The sequence below is a fragment of the Scyliorhinus canicula genome, chromosome 1 (assembly GCF_902713615.1).
Source record: "Scyliorhinus canicula chromosome 1, sScyCan1.1, whole genome shotgun sequence".
NCBI lineage: Eukaryota > Metazoa > Chordata > Chondrichthyes > Carcharhiniformes > Scyliorhinidae > Scyliorhinus > Scyliorhinus canicula.
In genome coordinates, this window is record NC_052146.1 from 28548934 (window position 1) to 28568195 (window position 19262).

The 19262-nt window shown below is 43.0% G+C and overlaps 1 protein-coding gene and 1 pseudogene across 2 annotated transcripts; one reads left to right on the forward strand and one right to left on the reverse strand.

Annotated features, from left to right (window-relative positions):
• Positions 1-2085: 2085 nt before the first annotated feature.
• Positions 2086-17333, forward strand: LOC119953766 (beta-crystallin B2-like). 2 transcript variants are annotated; one of them, XM_038778455.1, is made up of 6 exons: positions 2086-2111; positions 6760-6853; positions 7068-7186; positions 10222-10354; positions 12417-12559; positions 17014-17333. In XM_038778455.1, exons 2-6 carry the CDS (start codon positions 6794-6796, stop codon positions 17180-17182), a joined length of 624 nt encoding a protein of 207 aa, XP_038634383.1. In that variant the 5' UTR covers positions 2086-2111; positions 6760-6793; the 3' UTR covers positions 17183-17333. The 2 variants fall into 2 exon arrangements, with proteins under 2 accessions (XP_038634383.1, XP_038634321.1); XM_038778393.1 differs by lacking the exon at positions 2086-2111 and adding an exon at positions 3397-3677.
• On the reverse strand, positions 11613-12186 carry LOC119977030 (annotated as a pseudogene).
• Positions 17334-19262: the final 1929 nt, after the last annotated feature.

Genomic DNA, 19262 nt, shown 5'->3' on the forward strand with positions numbered 1-19262 from the left:
GAAAGCTTGTGTTTGAAACAAACCTGTTGGACTTTAACCTGGTGTTGTAAGACTTCTTACTGTGCTCACCCCAGTCCAACGCTGGCATCTCCACATCAATAAATAAAATGAAACTGGAAAGAGGTGAAAAGTGGATGTACAAAACTCATATTTGTCAATCTGCGAAAAGGCATTAGATAGATTTAGTGTTGAATCAAGCAGCTTTATAAGGAAACGTGATGTATGGGTGACACAGTGGTTAGCACTGTTGTTTCACAACGCCATGATCCCAGGGGTGGGCTTCTCCGACCCCCCTCCGGGTCGGAGAATGGGCGGCAGCCGGCGTCAATCCCGCCCCCGCTGTGTCCCAAAGTCTCCGGCATCGGAGATTCGGCGGGGGCGGGAATCGCGCCGTGCCGGTTGGCGGGCCCCCCCCCCCCGGCGATTCTCCGGCCCACGATGGGCCGAAGTCCCGCCGCTGTCATGCCGGTCCCGCCGGCATGGATCAAACCACCATCCTTACCGGCGGGACCAGGCGGTGCGGGCGGGCTCCGGGGTCCTGGGGGGGGCGCGGGGTGATCTGTCCCCAGGGGTGCCCCCACGGTGGCCTGGCCCGCGATCGGGGCCCACTGATCAGCGTGCGGGCCTGTGCCGTGGGGGCACTCTTTTCCTTCCGCCTTCGCCATAGTCTTCACCATGGCAGAGGCGGAAGTGACCCCCTCCCCGGCCGGCGAAGTCCCTTCGGTCCCGGCTGGCGTGGCGCCAAAGACCGTTCCCGCCAGTAGACGGAGCGCCAACCACTCCGGCGCGGGCCTAGCCCCTCAATGTTAGGGCTTGGCCCACTAAAGGTGCAGAGACTTCCGCACCTTTGGGGCGGCCCGACGCCGGAGTGGTTCACGCCACTCCATCACGCCGGGACCCCCCGCCCAGCCGGGTAGGGGAGAATCCCGGCCCAGGTTCAATTCCCACTTGGGTCACTGACTGTGCGGAGTCTGCATGTTCTCCCCGTGTTTGAGTGGGTTATCCTCCGGATGCTCCGGTTTCCTCCCACCAGTCCCGAAAGTCGTGCTGTTAGGTGCATTGGACATTCTGAATTCTCCCTCAGTTTACCCGAACAGGCGCCGGAGTGTGGCGACTAGGGGATTTGAACAGTAACTTCATTGCTGCGTACTGTGAGCCTACTTGTGGCAATAATAAAGATTATCATTATTATTAACAGTAATGGGGCTGGTTTAGCACAGTGGGCTAAATAGCTGGCTTGTAATGCAGCGCAATGCCAGCAGCACGGGTTCAATTCCCGTACCAGCCTCCCCGAACAGGCGCTGGAATGTGGTGACTAGGTGGCTTTTCACAGTAACTTCATTGAAGCCTACTTGTGACAATAAGCGATTATTATTATTATTATTATTATTAATCTAACAGAAAAATCCAGAAGGCAGCCAATGTTTAAGGTCGCTAAATTCAATATTCAGATCTGAGGGCTGGCGAACGTCAAGGAAGAATATGAGATACTCATATGAAATATGAGTTTTCCAATATGAGCCGGTAGCAGAGGAGCCCTCCCCTTTGTCATCGATAGCAGAGGCAATTTCCCATGATTTCCCAATAAAAGGCAAAGTTCCATGTCATTTGCGTATATTCAGAAAATGACTTCCACTGTTGCTAAAATTTAGATTGAACATGATCAGAGTAGTGTAGGGACAGGAGGCCAAGGAGCACCAAAAAATAGAATTAGAGTGGGAGCAGTAGATGGACATGACAGGCTGCAGGGAGGTCAAGCTCATGTTGTGGATAAAACAGAGGTTTAGACAAAACATTCACCCAATCTGCATTTGGCCTCAGTGATAAGGACCGAGCCACACTAAGCAGTAAATATGAATACTCGATTGCAAGAAGTTTTTTTAAAGAACTGCTGATGGAGAATGTGTTTGAGACCTTGAGCATTGATATGGGAGGAAGAAAAAAAATGTATGTTGCATCTGCTGTAATAGAGAGAAGGGAGGTTCTGACAAGGCAAGAAATTTCACAGAGCTAAGCAGTTGAAGAAAAATAAACATTGTTACCTTCAAACTCTGAGGTCTTTCAAGAAGAGGGTTACGTTGCTGGTGGTCATTTACTCAGCTCTTGGCAAGGTTGGTGGCAGTTTGCAGGTTACTGACTGAACATCTCCACTGTTGCCCTGGCACCTTCATGAAGCACAGGCATAGCTTTCTATCCCATTTCTCTCTTTTAATCCAGAAAGGCAAAATTAATCATTCTGAACTTCTACCTTCTTTTCTGCCTGATCTTCTACAGGAGAGGAGCAAAACAGCACGTGGCAGGATGGGTGGATTGGCCATACTAAATTGCCCCTTAGTGTCCAAAGATGCGCAGGTTTGGTGGGATTATGGGGCGATGGGGATAGGGCAGGGAGTGGGCCTAGACAGGGCGCTCTTTCAAGAGGACTGGTGCAGATTTGATGGGCCAAATGGCTTCCTTCTGCATTGTAGGAATTCTATGGTTCAATGGTTCAGGGTGTGATGCCTCAGTGTGAGGTGGAGGAGGAAAACCTGGGGAAATGTCTCCCTTCGTTACACTTGTCAGAGAAAATTAAGCAGGTAAAGCTAGGCCACCTTTCCATTAGCTTCATTCTGCCCCGTCTTCCCCTGCCCCAAGCTCTGCAATCTAACCATCTGCAAAACCAAGTTTATAAGAACATTTCCAAGTGACAGAAATCTCAATGTAAAGTTCCCAGACTCTTCAAGCTCACCAATTCCCCATTTCTGCTTCGATAAAGTGATCACAGCTGTTCCTGTACCTCACATATCTCGCTCTAATTACCCAGAGTACATCAGCAGCGCAGATCCAGGAAACTCAGAGCTGCCCCACCTCTGGTATTCAGGCTTACGGATGCCAATCAGGTCAGGGGGCTACTCAGTGGATGGGTTGCAGCAAGATTTAAAAAGCATCTGGAAGCATTTTAAAGGTGTTCCACCTGGATTTATTTGTACAAAATAACAACCCTGTTCCTGTATACAAACATAAACTATGTCAAAAAAGAGAAAACGTACATTCCCAATACATTCAGAACAGACGCGAAAAGATTAAAAGGAATACAATCAAGATGATGGGCTGTATCTGAACTAGTGGCAATTGATGTTATGTTGCACCAGTAACTGCAGTGTGATATCTTTAGTCAAGTGATTTAACCCCACTTGGGGAAATCCAGGCAAAAGTATCCATGCTTTCCTCCACCATATTCAGCAACTTCCACTTATGCTTAACTTGGTCGGCAACTCTCATTTCCAGCCTTTTCCAAATCTACGGTAAAGTTCTGGTTAATACTGGGGACCAGGATTCTGGCTCGGAAACCACTGGAGTAGGGCTGATGTGTGCTTTGTCTGCAGGGTCATGCTCGCAGCTGCTGGCACTGGGAGAGCTGATGTAGGCACTCTTCAAATCTCTCTGCTCTAAACCCAAACAATGTGGGCACCCGGTGAATTTGAAAGCTAATGAAATAATTCTACCCGTCTTGTGTTCAGCAAAACAATGCTCTCTGCACGTCAGTAAAAGCGAAGCTTTATTTAGCATTAATCCCAATCCATCTATCCACATGCCCCCTGTAACCATTTAACAAATAGTTTTTGGCATGGTTCTGTGTGAGTTCAGTATAAATTCTCTGACAGACCGTTATCCTGCACTGACACGACTGGATACTGGTAAGAGCTTTTACATCTGCAAAGTAATCATGCACTTTCGTAAAATAACTAGAATTCAAATAATTTAATACAGCTAGTTATGTTCTCTTGTTTGGTGTCTGTCTACTATTGTATATTTGTCCATTGAGGGTTACTTGAGGAAATAGATGTTCTGCAATTGTTATCTAGTAAGATGTCTGGATGTAGTTAACTAAAAGGTACAGATCAGTGACTGGATATGTGTACAGGGTTTTAAGCATGCAATACGTTGTTTTGCTAACAAGATAAAAAATTAAGCCAATAATTGCATGTATAAGCTGAGATAAAGTACTTATTTTTAATGTTGTATAAGATGAAACACAATATATTCTTCAAATGAGACATGATTGCTGATTTTAACTCGAGTCGAGTGTTGTGCGGGAAGAGACCTGGGCGTAAAGAAAACCATTTGGACTTCAGCAGCCTGAGGGTATTTAACAGCTGGGTCGCACCTACATCAGAACTGTCCAAATGGAGCAGTTAATCCGCGAAGGTTGCCTTGTAGACTCCAGGAATATAAAACGAGTCTCCAGGATGCTGTTGCAACCAATTCAAGAGAAAATCAAGGCATTAAATAGATATCATGCTTTTCATTTTTTGAACATTTTAATTTTAGTCATAAAAATATTGGTGACAGTAAGTGACAGCTGGCCTGCAGGGAGGAATTGAAGGGGGCAGGAGGGACACAAATGAATGGTCTCCTCATTCAGTTACATGGTTTGATGGGGCCGGATGGTCAGCAGGTGAGAGGCACCGAGGCTGGAGCAAGGAAGGCCTAAGTTTCCTTGTCTGATGTGGAGGACACGTTCAATTCCTCCTGGCCCTACCAGGCATGTATTCCATTCCTCCTGGCCCCACCAGGGAGCTAAAACAAAAGGAAAACCATTTATCTTTTCAGGACCTGCTATAGCCGGCTACTCTACTTTTTAGGTTTGCCTGGCAGGGCAACCACAATGAATTTCCCCCACAGGCCTCAGTTAAATTTTCAGGCAGGCCCAATGACATAATCAGAACCGGAACTATTTATATTTATAGAAGGCCTTCGGTGGCTGTCTCTCCCGCTTGTTCAGATGAGCAGATTATAATCAGAACCCATGGAAAGATAGCGTGATCTTCGTGGGCAATTTCCATGGGAGACATTTACTACCTGCTTGTTGACTGCTGGAAAGCAAGGTTTAAACAGCCCTAGAGTTGGAGAAACTAAGTTAGTAATGGTCTTTTGATGGCCTTGTCTTACACGTTTAAACAGAATTTCTACACTGAAGAATAAATTAATAAATAATAAAAATCTTTATTGTCACAAGTAGGTTTACATTAACACTGCAATGAAGTTACCGTGAAAAGTCCCTTAGATCAATTATCAAAATTAGATCATTATTACAAGAATAATAATGGATACCATGTCTATGGTTCTTTATTATTATTATTTTTAAAAAATTTACAATTAGGGGGCTATTTAGCGTGGCCAATTCACCTACTCTGCACATCCATGCAGACATGAGAGAATGTGAAAACTCCACACGGATAGTGGCCCGGGCCGGGATCGAACCCGGGTCCTTGGCGGCGTGTGGCAGCAGTTCTAACTACTGTGCCACCATTCCACACCATGTATATGATTCATATTTGTAAGATAACTCATAAGAGTCTGGAATCTAACCATGGCATGGTGATGGTTTATATAAAGAATCACAGATACTCAGGAGTGACTACATGGCAGGATTAATCAATAAAGAAAGTCGAACATTTGCTAGAAATATGCAATTCACCCAAGAAAAAAAAAATTGCAGTGAATCAAGGAATTTAAGTAACATCATGAACATTGGGATAGAGGCTTGAGGCATTTGTACCACATGAATATATTATTAATGTCTAAATGATTCACTTCTTTTTACCATTTTGGAAACTTTAATGCCAAAATCAATTGTCAATGTATCAAGTAACTGTAGACGTTCCTCCCTGAGTGATAATATTGACACTGAAGAAATAGCCACTGTGGCATTATTGTTGGAAGATTATTGAGAAATAAATAGCAGTTTATTAACAAGATTTTTCAATAGTTTATAGTTACCCCATTACAGTATCTCTTGGAATATTGTGAGCAATTGTGGCTTTAGACCATTGTCTGACTCTAATGAAATTGACCATTTGAAATGCACCAAAAAATCTGTTCTCGAAAGCTGAAAATTCCACTTGTTCTCAATATTAACAAATGACCTCAGTGATAGCAAGTGGCAGAAGTCATGAGGAACAGCTGCATGTTGAATTACCTCCTGCAATTGCTTGCCTTGTATTTTGGGGAGGGTCAATTCACGTTATTTACTTTGAACAAAATCAAATGTAATAGCTCACGTTTTAATTGTGTCAATGAAAGATCCTGACAGTAAGGCTCATTCAACTGCTGTGTGCGGGTGCTAGTTCTGGGTCAACACAGGTATCCGGCAGCAGTGATGCTGTTCAATGAGCTTATCAGCCAGTCATGTTAAAGAATTCTCAGAATAATAAGCAGGCTCTTCATTCACTGAAAATTGAATTTAAATAAGGATTGGAACATACATATGGGATTAATGTAGAAGATAAAATATTAAAAATAATTTTAATATAGTATATTTTTTATCATGGAAATGAGAAAGGCATTCCACAAATAACAAAGTTGTTTTTCAGGGCTAGACAAGTTGTTCAGGAGTAAATATGATTCAGCATGCCATTTAAAAACCAAGTTACACCCCATCCAACAAGGCATGATTTGTTTTCTTTGCATGAGTAAAATAAGGCAAAAGTGGAATTTTGCATCAATTCAGTGATTACTGACTGATTTCCATCTGCAGAAACTTCAATGACACAGCCAACGGAGGAGCAGGAAATCAAAAACAGAAATTGTGGATTTCTGGATTTGACTACACATAGGCAGATGTCAGAAGTTGTTGTCAGTTTCACAGAGTAATAATGGAGAATGCTGAAAGTTGTGCTCTCGTTACAACCACAAAACCAGGCCGTTGCAGTTTGCTTCAGTAATGATCAGACAAATATAATCCATTCAATCCTTTTTGTCTGTTTTGTTTGGCAGAAACACAAATACCCTCCCCTCCCCTCCGGCAACAATGGCATCTGAACAAAACCCAACTCCCAAGCAACATCCCACCTCCACAGTTGCCCTTAAGGTTTGTCTATTCATTTCTTCTTTCTTCCTTCACGTTGGCCTATTCCATCCATAAATGCTGTGTCTGCCACCCTGCCCTGTTTATACAAGGTTAATTGTTTGATACCCTCAGCTATATGCTTTCCAATCTAAAAATGTATTTGAATTGGTTTCTCCATACTTATTTAAAATAATGAAATGACTTGCCTGAATCAGACTTTATCACATTGTTGTAGATGACCCTGTATGAGCAGGAGAATTTCCAGGGACGCTTCCATGAGGTTAGTGGCCCTTGTCCCAACTTGAAGGAGACTGGATTGGGGAAAGTTGGCTCCCTTGTGGTGCACACTGGACCGTAAGTATTACATCGAATGATATAAACTTTAAACCACAGTAACAAGCCATTCAGCCCCACTGGTGGATGTTATGCTTCATTTGAAAGATTGCAGGAAAGTCAACAGAATTTGTGGTCAAATGAACAAATATACTAGGTAACTATGAATCAGACATGCCATGTACGGGGTGGCACGTGGCACATTGGCTAGCACAGGAACTACGGCACTGAGGACCTGGGTTCGAATCCCGGACCTGGGTCACTGTCCGTGTGGAACATAGAACATAGAACAGTACAGCACAGAACAGGCCCTTCGGCCCTCAATGTTGTGCCGAGCCTACTCAAACCCACGTATCCACCCTATACCCATAACCCAACAACCCCCCCCCCCTTAGCCTTACTTTTATTAGGACACTACGGGCAATTTTAGCATGGCCAATCCACCTAACCCGCACATCTTTGGACTGTGGGAGGAAACCGGAGCACCCGGAGGAAACCCACGCACACAGGGGGAGGACGTGCAGACTCCACACAGACAGTGACCCAGCCGGGAATCGAACCTGGGACCCTGGAGCTGTGAAGCATTTATGCTAACCACCATGCTACCCTGCTGCCCCAATGCTACCCTGCTGCCCCCCATGCTACCCTGCTGCCCCTTATGTGGAGTTTGCACATTCTCCCCATGTTTGCATGGGTTTCACCCCCCACAACCCAATGATGTGCTGGTTAGGTGGATTGGCCACGCTAAATTGCCCCTTAATTGGAAAAGAAAATTAATTGGGTACTCTAAAAATTTATTTTAAATAAAAGACTTTGTTCTTCATGATGTGGAAATGCCGGCATTGGGCTGGGGTGAACAGTGAAATAAACTGAAAGAATCATCAGTAAATCATCACGAATGTTGCATACCTTAGACAATGAGAAGGGAGGGTATTTGATGGTGTCATATTGTAGATGCTGGAAGTAGCAGAGGCTGATCCATTGAACGGTGAGGTGGAAGGTGATGACAAGCAGAATCATTTCATGGTTCTTGGAGGAAGAGGGAGTGGTGACAGTAGAAGTGCAGGAAATTCAATGACGGTCCCATCAACCATAAAGAGGGGAATTCCTCAGTTGCAGATAGAGGAAAACCTAGCAAAAGCACTGGTGTGGAAAGTATATCGTCAAAACAGATGCAAAGGAGAATGGGAAACCAGAAGAATGTATAAAGATCTTCAGGAAGCACAGAGTAAGGAAGTGTGGCCGAGGTAGCTGTAGGACTCAGTGGGTTTATAGTGGATATTGATCGATAGCTTATCCCTACAAATGGAGAGAAGTCAGGAGGAATGGAGGAAAGGAGTCAGAAATGAATTGTCAAAGGGGATTGAAAGGTGAAAATCCGAAGCAAAGTTAAGAGATTTTTCAACAAAATAGGTTCTCAGACTGAACTGTACTTCAGTTAGACTGTTCAAAAATATATGGATAGAATTGGAAAAACCTGACTAAAAAAAGATAATTGGTCTAATCGTGGCATAATGGGTGTCAAGGTGGCATAGTGGTTAGCACTGCTGCCTCACAGCTCCAGAGTCTTGTGTTAAATTCTAGCCTCGGGTGACTGTCTTTGTGGCGTTTGCACTTTCTCCCTGTGTCTGCGTGGGTTTCCTCCAGGTGCTCCGATCTCCTCCCACAGTCCAAAGATGTGCAGGTTTGGTGGACTGACCATGTTACATTGCCCCTTAGTATCCAAAAGGTTAGGGAGGGGGATTGGGTGGAGGCATGGACATAAGTGGGGTGCTCTTTCCGGGGGCCGTGCAGTCTGATGGCCCAATGGCCTCCTTCTGCACTGTAGGAATTCTCTGAATCTATGTTAATTCAGTACCTGAGTAATTATAGGAACATTATAAAGAAAAATATGGGTGAATCGGAAGACTCGGAGGGAAGATAACTGCAAACAACAATGAAGGTCGTTTAAGTAAAAACAGGTAAATGAAAGGAAAGAGACTGGGTGGAAAAAGAGTGGGCACAGGTAGAGTGCTCTTTTGGAGGATCAGTGCAGACTCGATGGGCCGAATGGCCTCCTTCTGCACAGTAGGGTATGCATGAATCTATGAAATAAAATGTCTTATAAATGGAAGCAGGTGAGAAGTCAATGAGGGAAGAGCATGGGGTCCGAAGAACAGATAGCAAGAAGAAGACTTTAATCAAATTTCTGGGTGTCACTGCTCATTAGCCCTAGCATGGTCTCATTCTCCCTGAGACCAATTGCAGAGAGTAATGGGGAGCTGGTCTCCAATCCACCTTCTTAGGAACATGTTTGTAAAGTAAAGAGACATGTGTGAAATCCTTCTGGTTAAGCGGGTAAGTAGGCTACCTGGTGAAGTAATTATGTCATTGTACTGAGGGATACAGTCCAGGAAGGCCGCTGTTCTGTGTTTAGCTAGGTACGTCAAATAGCTTCAATGTCGATGAGTCAAGGAGCTGGTGATGACCTAGCGACCGCTTCTGCAATGCGTGTATGTGGGGCAGAAGGTAAGGATAAGTTGGGCAATCACATGTTGCACCCTCAAAATTGAACATCCAACTTCAGTAAGTAGAAATCCTTGGGCGCTCATGAAATTGCACCTCGACATGAGTCAGCACCTTCAGGAAAGGATGCCACAGAAAATTTGCTCTAATCTCAGGCCATAAGAACAAGATGTCAAATTTCCACATTTAAGAAAATTGAAGTATAATGCTGGCAATGCATAGAATCCATACAGTGTAGAAGAAGGCCATTCACCCATCAAGTCTGCACCGACCCTCCAAAAGAGCACCCTACCTAGGCCCACTCCCCCACCCTATCCCCACAACCCCATAATTCCACCTAACCGGCACATCTTTGGACTGGAGCACCCGGAGGAAACCCAGGCAGACGCTGGGGAGAAAGTGTAAGCTCCATACAGTCACCCAAGGCTAGAATTGAACTCGGGTCCCTGCCACTGTGAGACAGCAGTGCTAACCACTGTGCCACATTATTGTTACAAGGTGCATAACACCCATTAATGACTGACACCAAATCTGCTTTGTTTTATTTACAGATGGGTTGGCTTTGAGCAGGCAGGCTGCAAGGGTGAACAATTTGTATTTGAGAAAGGAGAATATCCCCGTTGGGATACTTGGACAAACAGCCGCAAGAGTGATAGCCTTGCTTCCTTCAAACCTGTGAAACTGGTATGTTGGCATTGACTGCCGAGCTAAAACCTAACTAAATCCAACCAAATAGAATCAGACCAACAGAAATATGGTGTAGTACCCGGTCTTCTAGATAAGGAAGCCATGCAGGTTCAACACCTGACTAAGCTCAGTTCGCTGATCTGAACCGAGGCAGCGACTGAGGTGCTACAATTGTCCATCTCTGGCTCAGGAAGGAGGACAATCAGAATGGGAAGGCGGGGGTTGATTCTAATTAATTCACTGATCCAAGGTTGTGATGTACATATGTGGAGTTTCAGGCATACATTTGAAGCTGTCAACACACACCATCAAAGCCCATGAAAGAAGAATGGTGGCTCAAGTGAAACATAAAAAATCTTTTTTTGGAACTCAGCATGAATCAGCACTGCAGGGGAGTGATGGAAATCTTTCTAAAAATAGGAAATAGGAAACCTGAAGGTTGCATACCTCTGTAGGCAACGGTAATGAGCATGTACTGATTGCAATTAGAGAGAAAATGTTGGTGATTCCTTATAGTGCGGGGGTCAGAGTAACTCCCTCCCATGGGTCAGATTTTAAAACGGCCAATATTTTAAATGTACCACAGTTTGGAGATTTTGTTCATTATTTCGTTGGATAATGATTAATATGTGTATCTTGTGATTATTCTTCTACCTCTATGGAGATTCTGCTTATTGGGCACTGGAACATTGCAGGTTTTTCTTCAGGACTTCTCCAGTGGAAGAACATACAAATTGGGAGCAAGAGGAGGCCACTCGGCCCCTCTCAGCCTACTCCGCCAGTTATTATTTCCCCAAAATGTGAACACTTCACTTTGCGATTGTAGATGGTGGGCTAGGAAGAAATCCTGTGTTACATCTATATAAAGTTCCTTATTATTGAGGAAGCTAGGGTTTAAAGTCCTTCTCACTATTTGCATACAGGGATTTCTGGTTTACTGGTAAATAGTTCCTTGTGACATTTTATCCGCCAATGCCAATTTAATGGTCATGAAAATATAGTCAAAACAGGAATTTTGTTTTAACATTCTCATTTAATTATAACAGATACTTCAATACCAGCCAGAGAGTAAAAAAAGCTTTCTATGAACCAGGTGGGCAAGGCTTCGGGACACTGTTGTATGGCGTCCTTTCCCAGCTCTATCTCTCCCATGCTGCCACCCAGATCCCAAGGAAGAGAATCAGTATCCTTCAGTCAGACTCTCGATGCCCGGCTGTGTGGAGTCTCGCCCACCCTCAAATGCCAATTTCATTTTTAGTGCTACTTTCTTCTGAAGGAACAGCCTTTTGTTAAGCTGGCTTTTCCTCCGGTGAGCTGGCAGACTATAGTAGAGCATCCCACACACAGTCCTACAGTGTGTGTGCGGCTGAACGCACAGTGATTTTGTAACAATCAGGGCACTTGACATCCATGAAGCAGGAATTGGGACTTTGCACCAGACGGTTTTTCTTGTGTTTGCCCTTCTCATTGTCGGGAGACAGATACAGCAAATCTTAGTCGTTAGAGACCTAGACATTACACTCATTTTAATCACTAGTAAAGTGGGCAAGCAGATGTGACAAACATTGCAACTCTGACCAATATTTAAAATGCCTGATTGCCTAGATGGTAAAAACACGTCCTTGTCCGATGCTAATGCAGATCAGGAAGGTCCTAGCTTCCATCATTAGTCTGCAATCTTACCCAGGCAGCAGTCAAATTCTATCAATTGTTTAATGATTAAACATAGAAAAGGAAGGAATTAGGGTTCCCTTTTATCATCGATCCCATTAACACTATACATGTGGACGATGGATGGGGATGGTGTTGAACTTGACTGATACCTCCATAGTCAAACAGCCTCCAGATGTTTAGTGTTCAGTCTCCCAGATGAGGAGAGGTCACTTACGTGAGGTGGTGGAAAGCTGGTGGCAATCACATTACACTCCCCAACTGTCAGAGGGGGAGAAAAACAGGGAGGAAATTGGAAGTAAAAAATCAAAGGGTGGCCAGTAAAAGATCAATTTTTAATTACCCCTATTTTGAAATTAACTTAACCTTTGTGTCATTACATCTACAGGACGGACAAGAACACAAGATTGTACTCTACGAAAACCCTAACTTTACTGGAAAGAAAATAGAAATTATAGATGACGATGTACCAAGTTTCCATGCTCATGGATACCAGGAAAAAGTGTCATCCATTCGTGTTCTGAATGGAACGTGAGTACTGGGGTTCAACTTCTGGAAAAACTATTGTAGGAACATCTTTTGACTCCACTTATTGAGAGCAATTTTCCAATGGTACGTTTGAGAAGAGCCACCAGTGCATTAGGAAATTACTCCTTTGAGTAATTGAATGATTGACCTTAATTTTGTGGTAATGCCAGTTCGTCATGTTAATTTCTCTGAAAATGACAGTAACGTCTGAAATTCACATGAGCAGTTAATCACAGAAACCCAAAAGTGAATTATCCTATGCATCTCCATCGGGTTTCCTGTTGAAGTTCCCACAGCCTGCAGTCAATTAGAAATCACTGAAATGTGAAGATCTCCCTTTATGAAGCAATATTGCTGTTAGAAACAGCCCCCAAAAACTCACTCCTTATTAATATGATGTGACTGGTGTACTAAGTGATAACTCCTGATGAAGAACCTCTCTGGCCCTGAAATATTAATTTTAGGTTTATGTAAAGCCAACATTTTTCCATTTTGATTTTTTTTTAAATCACAAATTTTAATATGACAAAATACATCATAAAACTTTGTTATTGACTACTCAGCTTGAAATGCATATATCCCAATTATTAATCTTGTTCTGTAAAAGTTTGTTAAAATTGAAGGATAATCAATACATTTTACTTCCTGATTGCTGTCTGTGGGAATACTTCAATGCAAATGGTTGCTCGACATTCCCCTGACTTGCACCATATTTAAGCTAACGTTAGGAAAGATAAAATCCATGCCACAGAGATTGCTAGATCTTTGTAGGCATTTCTTCAAGGTCAACAATGAGTGCCTTTGCCTTTTTGCTAACTGCATTGTCTTCTCAATGCAGGGCATGGTCTTGCTGATGCCCCAATTCCTTTGGCATTTTGGTAGTAGGTATGCTAATGTGAATCGGGTTGCCAGCTTTTCCCAGTTGCCAATCCAGATAGGTGAAGGCTAGAGTATAACATAATGACTTATGCATTGCTGTTGCTGAATGTTCTCTGAAAGCTGTCAGTCACTAGTTGGAGGCATGGTCTAAAAGTCAGAGCCAGGTCTTCAAAGGAAAGACAAACGGTTGTAGAAGTTTGGAACCCTCTTCCACAAACAGAAACTGATGCTAGAACATAAGAACTAGGAGCAGGAATAGGCCATCTGGCCCCTCGAGCCTGCTCCGCCATTCAATGAGATCATGGCTGATCTTTTGTGGATTCAGCTCCACTTTCCGGCCTGAACACCATAACCTTTAATCCCTTTATTCTTCAAAAAACTATCTATCTTTATCTTAAAAAAACATTTAATGAGGAGCCTCAACTGCTTCACTGGGCAAGATATTCCATAGATTCACAACCGTTTGGGTGAAGAAGTTCCTCCTAAACTCAGTCCTAAATCTACTTCCCCTTATTTTGAGGCTATGCCCTCTAGTTCTGCTTTCACCCGCCAGTGGAAACAACCTGCCCACATCTATCCTATCTATTCCCTTCATAATTTTAAATGTTTCTATAAGATCCCCCCTCATCCTTCTAAATTCTAATGAGTACAGTCCCAGTCTACTCAACCTCTCCTCGTAATCCAACCCCTTCAGCTCTGGAATTAACCTAGTGAATCTCCTCAGCACACCCTCCAGTGCCAGTACGTCCTTTCTCAAGTAAGGAGACCAAAACTGAACACAATACTCCAGATGTGGCCTCACTAACACCTTATATGATTGCAGCATAACCTCCCTAGTCTTAAACTCCATCCCTCTAGCAATGAAGGACAAAATTCCATTCTCCTTCTTAATCACCTGTTGCACCTGTAAACCAACTTTTTGCGACTCATGCACGAGCACACCCAGGTCTCTCTGCACAGCGGCATGCTTTAATATTTTATCATTTAAATAATAATCCCGTTTGCTATTATTCCTACCAAAATGGATAACCTCACATTTGTCAACATTGTATTCCATCTGCCAGACCCTAGCCCATTCACTTAACCTATCCAAATCCCTCTGCATATTTCCAGTATCCTCTGCACTTTTTGCTTTACCACTCATCTTAGTGTCATCTGCAAACTTGGACACATTGCCCTTGGTCCCCAACTCCAAATCATCGATGTAAATTGTGAACAATTGTGGGCCCAACAGTAATCCCTGAGGGACACCACTAGCTACTGATTGCCAACCAGAGAAACACCCATTAATCCCCACTCTTTGCTTTCTATTAATTAACCAATCCTCTATCCATGCTACTACTTTACCCTTAATGCCATGCATTATCTCATGCAGCAACCTTTTGTGTGGCACCTTGTCAAAGGCTTTCTGGAAATCCAGATATACCACATCCTTTGGCTCCTCGTTATCTACTGCACTGGTAATGTCCTCAAAAAATTCCACTAAATTAGATAGGCACGACCTGCCCTTTATGAACCCATGCTGCGTCTGCCCAATGGGACAATTTCTATCCAGATGCCTCGCTATTTCTTCCTTGATGATAGATCAATTGTTAATTATAAATCTAAGATTGTTAGATTTTTATTAACCAAAATGTATTAAGGAATATTGGGGAAAGGCAGATTATAGATTAGGTCAGAGATCAGCTACCATCTCACTGCATGGTTTGTGGAGTTAATTGGTCTACTCCTGTTCCTATGCCCCCATAACCTTAATAACTCCATGTCATAAAACACAAAAGTAGACATAGATCTCTATTCTACTTAAAAAATACTTTGGATTTGATTTGAGATTTCCCACTCGAAGCACAAACTATCCAGTTCAAAACTAGGCAGGTGGCACCCCTAAAGATACAAGAAAAAAAATTTAAGTCCAATTTTGTGAGGTCTTTTCCATGTTCAGAAACGTTGATGTCAGGAGAGTAAAGCACTATGTCCATAGATCTGAGCAAACTTAGAAATGCTGGATTGTCAAAGTTGAAGCTGTTGTTTCTACGCTAGAAATTATAGTTTTAAATGGAGTCTTTTGCTTAAGATATTTAGATACTGACCAACAACACACACAATGATACATAGTCTATGGGAAGCCTTATGTTACAGTCGGTGAGCTCAGTAGCAGGTAGACCAACTCTCAATTTCCACAACTTCCAATTACAATGGCCTGATTATTATACCCTCGGCTCCAGGCCATTACATTAGTAACCTCCTATGAACTTTACCCTGAGTTTACATTATCTCCCAGAGGCACAGCATTCCAGAAACTTGTTGTCTCTATAGTAGAGATACAGTCTTCACTAATAAGCTGCCTGTCTAAGTACATTTAGGAAAACGGTTAAAGCTATTCCTTATCTACCAGAAGGTGAGAACTACACAAAAAACAAACAATTATATTTATGACCTTGAAGGTCTGGGCTGATTGGAAAATTCCAGCTACTCCCAGTTTCAGCTGTATTCCCCAGACTGTTTTAAGCATAAAATGCAGTCCTCAGTATAAGAGAGATCCAAACACAATCTTAAATTACCATAAACTCTGTAACCCAGCTCTGATAATACACACACTAACAATACCAATCTAATCACCGTTATCTGGAATCATCTGAAATTCCCACATGGGTCTTTTGATAGGAGGTTAGCAGAATCATTTATGCCATTTCTCAGGGTTTCCATTTGGGTTACTGAGAGAGAGTGGAGACCCCATGGAAATGTATCCCCCTCACCCCAATTCCTTAATGAATGAAAAAAAAGTTTCCTCTTCATGTTTTTTTATTTCATTTTTCCTCCCCAAAATGGCCAATTAAAAGACATAAATTGATTTTAAATAACATTATTCTTGACTTCTCAAAAGTAATGAAATAATCCCTTGTGTGCCACTGCGGGGAGCGCATCAGACAATTTGTGCACAGTAAGCTTCCACAGACAGCATATTGATGGTTCAAGAGTCCTCCCTGAGGGGTAGACCAAGTTTGAATTATCTCCAATAGTGCTGTAATTAAAGGTGTCAGCCGAGAGTCAGCTTCAGTTTCTGGGTGAAATTTGAACTTTCTATTTTCTGAATCAGCGAATACAGTGCTACCACTCAGCCATGCTGGCAGCTCATTTACACCTTCCACCCATTGGTGAAATCAGTGGTACAGTCTATAGATGTCCTTTTAAATGCCAAAGAATTCTGTGCTTTGGTTGACCTGCTCATTGATGTACTTCTTCGTATTTTTCTAATCTATAGGGAGTATTTTGACCTGGGAGGAAAGAGTAATTTATTTCCAATTCCATTTCACCCAACTGATTATTTTTCATGTCTAACCTGGACAGTGAATGTCAACTGAGTGTTCAACAATTCAACCCAATTCTGTTTCACATGATGTCCATACATACACATGTTCGGCAGGAGTGGTCAAGAAGATGATGCCTTGATGTCTTTCTCTCACTGAGGGCTGTGGGGCCAGCTGTAGCAGCTGCTGTCCCTGCTGAGATCTGGGGCATGAGAGGATGAGATTTGTAGTGTTCCTCTTTCAGTAGTTCCTGTTTTCTCTTTATTTCAGATGGGTTGGATACCAGTACCCAGGCTACAGAGGTTACCAGTACCTGCTTGAGAAGAGAGAGTACAAGGATGTAAATGAATTTGGAGCCCAGCAGCCTCAGATCCAGTCTGTCAGACGTATTCGAGATATGCAGTGGCACCAGAGGGGAATCTTTCATCCCACTAATTGAAAGATACCTCTGCTCCTAAGCTGCTTGCCATCAGTTTCTCACTGATTTGCTGCTAAATGCCTAACCACAGGTTAAATGAATGCCTTCCCACAGTGTTCTGTATGAATACAACTGCTGAGCCAATTCAATAAAATCCTGCACTTCAAACTCATCTTCTCTATCGTGTTTTCACTTTTGTAAATTGATGTGGAAGAATCACTCCGATTGTTTCCTATAGTGGAATACATTGGGTAGGATGCCTGGCCATGACCAGCACACAGCAAAAGTTCAGCATAAATCTTTGTAGAGGGGGAAAACTATGAAAATGTGGTTAGCGCATTTAGGAGGTGGTTATACTGCTGGTTAAGAGAGACCATGCCTAAAGGGAATGGGTGACCGCCAGACACTGTAGGATTACCAGGTAGGTTGAGGGGTTCCCCGAGTTTCACTAACTGGTTTTCCATTTGGATTCTGGTGAGAGTGATGGTTCCTCACAGGAGTGCAGCAAGAACTAAGTCCATGATACCACAGCTGCACAGGTGGAAAGGGTAAAAGTAGTTGCCAATTCAATAGTTATGGGAACAGACAGAAGTTTCTGTGGTCACAAATGTGACTCCAGGATGGTATGTTGCCTACCTGTGCCACGGTCAGGGAGGTAACTAAGCAACTGCGGGGCATTGTTTTAGGGAAGGGTGAACAGCGAGAGGTCAGAGTCCACATTGGTACCAACGACATAGGTAGAAAGAGGGAGGCTGTCCTAAACCAGATTACAGGAAGTTAGGAAAGAGATTGAAAGGCAGTAATCTCAGGAGTACAGAAACAGGAGAATTGAGGGAATGAACACATTTCCAGAGAAATGGTGCAGGAGGGAGGCCTTTAGATTTCTGTGGTATTGGAACCAGTTCTGGGGCAGGTGGGACCTATACAAGGAGGATGGGTTACGGGGGGGGAGATTGACTAATGCTGTTGCTGAATGTTTCAACTATCGTGTCAGGAGGATGGGACCAAGAGAGGGAATTCAAATAGGAGAAAAACAAAGCTGATGATGAGAAGTACAAAGTAGTAAAGAAAAGTGGAAGGCAGCAGAACCATAGGCCAGCATTAAATAGAGTTAAAACATGGAATAATGTTAAAAGGGCAGAATTAAAGGTACTCTTTCTGAATGCATACTTTCTGATTCCATTCACAACGAAGTAGATGAATTGATGGTACAAATAGAAGCAAACAGTTTGATATAATCACCATATGGACATGGCTGCAGGGTGACCAAGGCTTGGGACTTGTTATGGGCCAGGGCTTAGAAACTCCAAAGTTCACCTGACCCACAACTTTTATGTTGAATTTGGCAAGGATGAGGACAAGAGCCTTCACTTCAGCTGTGATTCATCAGACTTCCTAGTCGCTGCATTCAAAACAAAGTTTATTATGAGTGTAGTTAATATATATAAAACACAGCAAGAATTTGTTATCAATTACAAACATAAAGAAAACACAATATCTACAGTAATCTATGTATACAACTCTTAATGAATCCCCCTTAGTAACTGTTCCAATTCAATACAAAATCCAATGAACCAAAACTCCTTTTAAGGGTGTGGCCCAGCACACTGTAATCTCACTTCAATGGGACTGGTCCTTTCCCTGAGATTCTGATCCAGTTCCAACCAACAGATTCAAAACTCCTTCCGGAAAGAAACTCTATCTTTAAAGTTGCCAGGGCAGTTTTCCACACCCAATGTGCTTTCAGTTCCCTGGAATAGCTCGAAAATAAAAACAGGGAACCACTGCTTCTCTTCTGCAGTCCAAAGCATTAAAACAAAACTGAAACCCAAACACTAAAAAACCCTCTCACCTGACAGCCACAGCCCAGCTCCACCCACAAATTACACTGAAGCTGTGCTCCAAGTCATGTGGTAATACCAAACCTTTCTTAAAGAGACATTTGTATAACAGACTAAATAGCCAAAGATTTAAGAAGGTCAGGCAAAAAGGAAAAGGTGGTGGGGTCGAGCTGATAATAAGGGATGAGATCAGTCCATTAGTGAGAGTGGATCATAGAGCGGAAGAACAAGATGTAGAATCAGATTGGGTGGAGCTAAGA